This window comes from Halichoeres trimaculatus, unplaced genomic scaffold, assembly GCF_033239565.1.
Source record: "Halichoeres trimaculatus isolate MK-OKI-2021-1 unplaced genomic scaffold, fHalTri1.1 fHalTri1_scaffold_1, whole genome shotgun sequence".
In the NCBI taxonomy this organism is placed as follows: domain Eukaryota; kingdom Metazoa; phylum Chordata; class Actinopteri; order Labriformes; family Labridae; genus Halichoeres; species Halichoeres trimaculatus.
Window position 1 is genome coordinate 40189779 of NW_027437179.1, and position 6098 is coordinate 40195876.

General features: G+C 39.0%; 1 protein-coding gene across 2 annotated transcripts in view; it reads right to left on the reverse strand.

The window, feature by feature from the left end:
* Nucleotides 1-5621, reverse strand: part of pxk (PX domain containing serine/threonine kinase) — a 29655-nt gene extending 24034 nt beyond the window's left edge. For both annotated transcript variants that reach the window (XM_074667407.1, XM_074667416.1), the window contains exons 1-2: nt 5369-5621; nt 75-125 (exon numbers count right to left, since the gene is read on the reverse strand). In XM_074667407.1, the coding sequence (XP_074523508.1) occupies nt 75-125; nt 5369-5470 (153 nt within the window). In that variant the 5' untranslated portion in view covers nt 5471-5621. The remainder of the gene's footprint in view (nt 1-74; nt 126-5368) is intronic.
* Between the last annotated feature and the right edge of the window lie 477 nt (nt 5622-6098).

Sequence of the window (6098 nt, forward strand, 5' to 3'; positions counted from 1 at the left end):
CTTTTTCAAAATAATCTACCAGGAGAAACACTTCAAGTGAACTCCTCAGCGCAGGCTGTGATTGGTTCGTTTACCTGCCAGCTGTTTTCTGCAGACACTCCTCTCTGGACTCTGATGATGTACTCCTGAAAGAGAAGAGAAAAACAGTCTTTATTTTCTGTTTTCTAAATAAAACACAACATAAGACGATTTTTAACGACCAAGAAGAAAAACAGAGCTCTTATGCTGAACGTTAAAACCTCTGAACATTTGTTGAAAGACTCAAACGGTTGTTTCTCGGTTTAATGTTGAACAGTCGTCCAGCTGGAAGCACTTTAAGAGTCACGTCAGAAATATGGTGAGAAGCAAATACAGCGTGTTCAGAGTGAAATAAGAGGAGGAAACAATCAGGAGAAGAAAGTCCAGCTCCTTCTTAGATTTTATTCCAAAGTTAAAAAAAACAGACTAATAAAAACTCTTTGTGACTCACGTAAGACTCAAAACTGAAAAATTTGATCAAAGAATTACAAAAAGAAGTTATCAAAAAGTGGATTAATGATGGTATGTTTAAAATGTTGAGGTATTATTTGTTAAAAGCTCAATGAAAATGTCATATTACAGCATTCTGGTGAAATCTAAGAGGATCATGTGATAATGTTACATCATATGGGAAACATTTGGCGGAAAGTCTCAAAGAGCTACAAGAATTAGACCTGAATAGAAATGGGAACCTTTCACATTTGTTAAGATACCTGGTACCTGGCAATCGGTACTCAACAGTATCAATTTTCAGTACTTTTGTGTGTTTATGTGGTAAAAAATATTAACTTGTTTGATAATAAGACCTCAAAGTCAGATTTTTGTTGGTACCTATAAAAGTACCTAATTCTGTACCCATCCTTAGACCTGAATCTATTTAAAATGATATGTAAAAGTATTAAGACAGAGTGAGGTGTGATTCATTTGAGCTGCAGCAATACCTTTTGCCAGAGTCTCACACAAACTGTGGTGAAGACGTGACTCTCAACAGGACAAAGGAAATGGATAAAGATCAGATTTTCTTTTTAACTCTACTTTTCTTTGTTCAAGACACGGCGGGTAGGGTAGTTATCAACAGTTAGGTAGAGCTACTAGACTTTAGCTTGTGTTTCACCCTTTAGCTTATGTAAATGCCTTTAGCTCATGTTTCATCTTACGCTTGTGTTTTAGTCTTTGAATCATGTATACTGTTCCTGCTCATCTTAACGCCTTGCGTTTTAGCGTTTAGCTTGTGTTTTAGCATTTAACTTGTGTTTCAGCCTTTAGCTCCTGTTTCTTCTAATCTTTTGTTTAAGTCTTTGGCTCATTTTTACTGCTCTAGCCCATCTGTAAGTCTTGTGTTTTAACCTTTAGCTTGTGTTTTAGCCTTTAATTTGTGTTAGAGCTTTACGCTTGCACTTTAGCCTTTTATAAGTATTTACCCCTATTAATTAAAAGTTGGCCTTTAGCTCGTGTTTTAGCTCCTTAGTTTGTGTTATAGTCCTCAGTTTGTTCAAACCCTTAGGCTCGCACTTTAGCCTTGAGTTTATGTTCACGCCTTTAACTCGTGTTTTAGCCTTATGTTTATGATTATGCCTTCAGCTCGTGTTTTAGCCTTAAGTTTATGTTTACGCCCTTAGCTTCTGTTTTAGCCTTAATTTTATGTTTACTCCTTTAGCTCGTGTTTGAGCCTTAAGTTTATGTTTACTCCATTAGCTCGTGTTTTAGCCTTAAGTTTGTGTTTACGCCTATAGCTCGGGTTTTAGCCTTAAGTTTATGTTAACGCCTTTAACTCGTGTTTTAGCCTTAAGTTTATGTTTACGCCTTTAGCTCGTGTTTTAGACTGAAGTTTATATTTACGCCTTTAGCTTCTGTTTTAGCCTTAAATTTATGTTTTCGCCTTTAGCTCGTGTTTCAGCCTTAAATTTATGTTTTCGCCTTTAGCTTCTATTTTAGCCTTTAGCTTTAAGTTTGTGTTTTAGCCTTTAGCTCATGTTTTAGCCTCAAGTTTGTGTTTTCGCCTTTAGCTTGTTTTTAACCTTTAGCCTTTTGATTGTGTTTTAGACTTTTACTCATGTTTACTCCTTGACCTCTGGGTTGAGCCTTTAGCTTATGTTGTAACCTTTAAGATAAATGAGCCTCAATCTGTTGACCACAAATAGTAAGTTGTTTTTTATTAACAGACAGATCTTAACTAATCAGGAAACATCAAAACTGAAGATGACTAGACGCTAAATCAGTCACTCTCATTTTTAGGTCCCAGCAGCAGCAGACTTATTGGGTTAATGAGCCTAAAATACCAGGAAAAGAAGAAGAATCCACACACAAGAAGAAGAAAACATCACTTGTGGTTGTGGTATTGTGAAACTTCTATCAAAGCAACCTGTTGGGTGCAGACTTTTCTACTTTTTCATGTTCTGCTTCTGTCCAGGACATGGTGCTTTAAGATCTAGATGAAGCATGCCGCTCATACTCAAATGCCTGAAATACCAGAAAACGCCATCAGCAGCTCAAATCGTTAGAAATAAAAAACAAAGTCTCGTTCTGAGGTTGGAGCCAGAGAATAAACCCTCTTGAACTTGAATCAAAGGTTTCAGGTTTCAGGTGAGCTCACTCTCTGTTTGGCTCAGACTAAACGCTGATCAGCGGAGAATCTGTTTGGTCACGCCGCGCTCTGTTCGCTCCCCAGCGAAGGTCTGAGAGTGAAACCAAACTAAGAAAACACGATCTCTGATGTAAACATGGAATTTTCCAGGTTTAATCCTCTCACAGACTAAACCCTGCAGACTGGCTCTGGTTTCTTTAATCCTGCTCTCACACGTTCACTCATTCACTCATTCATCGAGCAGCTTCACAAACAGTCCAGACTCAGGATGTTCACAGCTCAGGTCCTGACATCTATTCCCGTCCTGTCGCAGACAATGAGATCAAAGAGAGCAGAACAGCACGCCACAACATCTGATGGATGTGACCAATAACGTGCCAGGAGGGGGCAGCGGCATGTGACAGTCGCTAGACCGGTGTGCCGATCCTCTCCGTGGTATGCCACAAGTATGACATGTTTTTTTCTCTCTCTTCTTTTATCTCAACATCCACCCATAAAATCTAGTTTTTTGTTTTTACTGACATGTTTCTTTTTTGCACTTCAGGGCCACCGTACATGTGCACTGACAGATGTTTTCCATGCAGTATGATCGCTCTATCAACCACCAGACACTATTTCTCTGCATCTGTGTGTCCTGTTTTTATGAAAACAAGCTTCTCATGAGTTAAAGTTTTTAGTCTGCTTGTCTTTTCTTTTTTCATCCATCGTGATCTCATAACCTTCATTTTGCAGCACTTTAAATCACCTCATTGCAGAGCGCGGTATCCAAAAAGGGCCTGACATTCTCCCTCAGACAATTCTGTTTCTTCTCCACTCGAATTAAGCGGTTCAACACAGCCCTGACCTTCAGCCTGCCGTACTTTTGCTTGTGGACGCAGTTAAAAATAGAAATATTTAACAATGGTGACGCAGCAAAACACTGGATCAGAGTCCTGTTTTCTGTGTCAGGCCTTCTCAGTGCCTCAGGAACCACTGTACTCATGCTGATGTACATTTACATGATCCACTTAGGTCTCAGGAAAGGAGCTGTCAGCATATACCTTTGTTATATAATCCTATTAGTGTGTTTTCCTGTTAAAAAATGACCCTGTGGTTCATCTTGTAGTTGAGTAATAAACATTAGTTCCATTTAAGCACATTTTACTACAATTGCAATGTGATTAATGGTTGCGAAAGGGGAAGATATGCAGAGTAAGAATCATGACGTTCTCTTTACTTGAGTCAATGACTGACTTTTAATTGCTGACTAACAGGAAATGACCAAAGAGCTCCACACAGGTCTCAACTTTGTCCTGTTTTAGTGAGCACATTGTGGTATATAACATCTAGAGGCCTGTCCCAGTGATATTGCAACAGTTTTGGAGCTGCTTACAGGTTGAGAAATTCTGCAGAGTCATCTGACCTGGTTTATATTTCACAATTCAGGAATAATTTACATCTGAGGGACAGGTTGGCTGCTGTTTAGGTGGAGTAGTTCTTCATAAATATCATAAATCTGGGTAAAACAGAAGCACACACATCGATCTGATCATTAAAACTGTCATTAAAAGTGGGTCATGTTGTTTTCGGTAAGGTTTTATAAACACAACAACACCAGGAATGGTCTGATGTGTGACATTAGCATGCTAAGCTAACCGACTACCTCAGCTGATTCCAGCCGGACTGTCAACAACAAACCGCCGCACATATGAGCCCATTATCGGACACATGACGGATGATTAGCTCTATCATGACCCAGTTAATGAGAGTCACTTTGTTTCAAAACATTTCAAAACAACTCACAAAATACCATAAAGGTGTCATTTTTCTTTTGTCTGAACGCAAACCTCTAAAAGCAAAGTGCTAACGGGAAATCACGCCGCACCAAACTCCAATTAAAAGCCTATTAATTTCTTATCTCTACATTTTTCAACGGATTTGTAAAGCGTATCACATTTTTATATGTAAAGATGAGAATAGTTTTATTTTCTCTTCAATTCGTCTGATAAAGCATTTATGAAAAAGCTTTGGTTGTGTTTGCATCACCAAATTTCTGTCCTGGACAAACGGGCGCTAACGTCTCAAATTTTGTCAGCAAAAGCTCTCATTTTTGATCAATTATTAAAATACACAAGTTTTTCCTTCAAAAAAATGTATGCCGAATTTTCTGGCACGTTATTATGAACTCAAAAAAATCTTAAAATGTATTTTCAAAAAGCTTATATAGCTGTCAATATAAGGGAATCTGTAAATCTCAAAACTTTTAAATGGGATTCTTTGATCTGTACATAATCGATGGTTCCAGCTGCAGTATATGCACAGTTTCGGCTTCCGGGCCTTTAGATAGTCGATGTCAATGCCCGGGTCTACATCCTTTGATATCAGCAGTTTTGTGAATGCAGACGAGCTTCCTGGAAATTGCTTAATCGGTGCCAGGGATCCAGAGCTATAGCCCGCTGCTGGCACAGAGCTACCATGAATAAATAACGAGCTACATCACGTCTGAAAACAGTCAGAAGGATCCATGTATGTTTTTAAAAACTGTTCTAGTAGTCACGGGAGGTTTATCAGTGAGATTGAACAGATAAATGACCCAAACTACAGTGTCAACATCTGTGTCCGATAATGGAACCAGTGACGCAGAAATCCTGCCTTTCTGTCAGTTATCGTTAAATAATTCGCTACGAGTTGATCAGCCACCCTTTACTAAAACACTGAAGTGTATTTTACAGGTAAATCTTCAGGTTGTTAACGCTCAGGTGACAGGTAAATCCAGTAAACGCTCACCGTGTGGGATTGCAGGTTCTGGCTGGCTTCGATCACCGCCGTCAGAGGAACGGTGTCGTCCAGCAGCAGCCTGCCGGGGGACGGCTTCTCCAGGTAAGACATCCCGGAGGGTTAACGGTGGAGGCCTGACCAGGAGATCCGTCTGTCAGTCACTGAACGCCGGGGGAAACACCTCTGACTCTCCCTGCTGGGAAACATCAACAACCGGAGAGGAGAGAAGTAACTTAGCCTAGCTCTGCGTCGATCTGACGTCACCAGGCTGCTTTTGCGCTATGATTGGATGTTTGAGGAAAACGGGGAGGGCCGTCACCGCCCCCTGCTGGTTCGGGGAGGAACTGCGAGCAACTGATACACCAGGAACAGATAACAAAACTTTGAGTTGACTTTGATTTTAAAAAGCTTTTTTTTTTTTAGTTTTTAACTGGTATGAAACGAAATGAAATTAATACTGAGGTGTCTTTGAGTCATAGAAAATAGTTTTAGATTTTTTTTTATTTATTTATTTTTTTTAAGTATTTTTGACTTTAAATGTTGATTTTTGCATCAAATTGTCAGAAAACCTATCATATACTAAGTAGTGACTCTTTAGCCTGGCGTCCTTTTAAACAAAACAATCTAATTTAGCTTTCTAAGGCTGCAGATTAAAAAAACACATTTTTTTAACAGACACATTAACAGTTACAGTATTCAAGAACTGCTTTGTGATCCTTTTTTAAATTTAATAAATAAC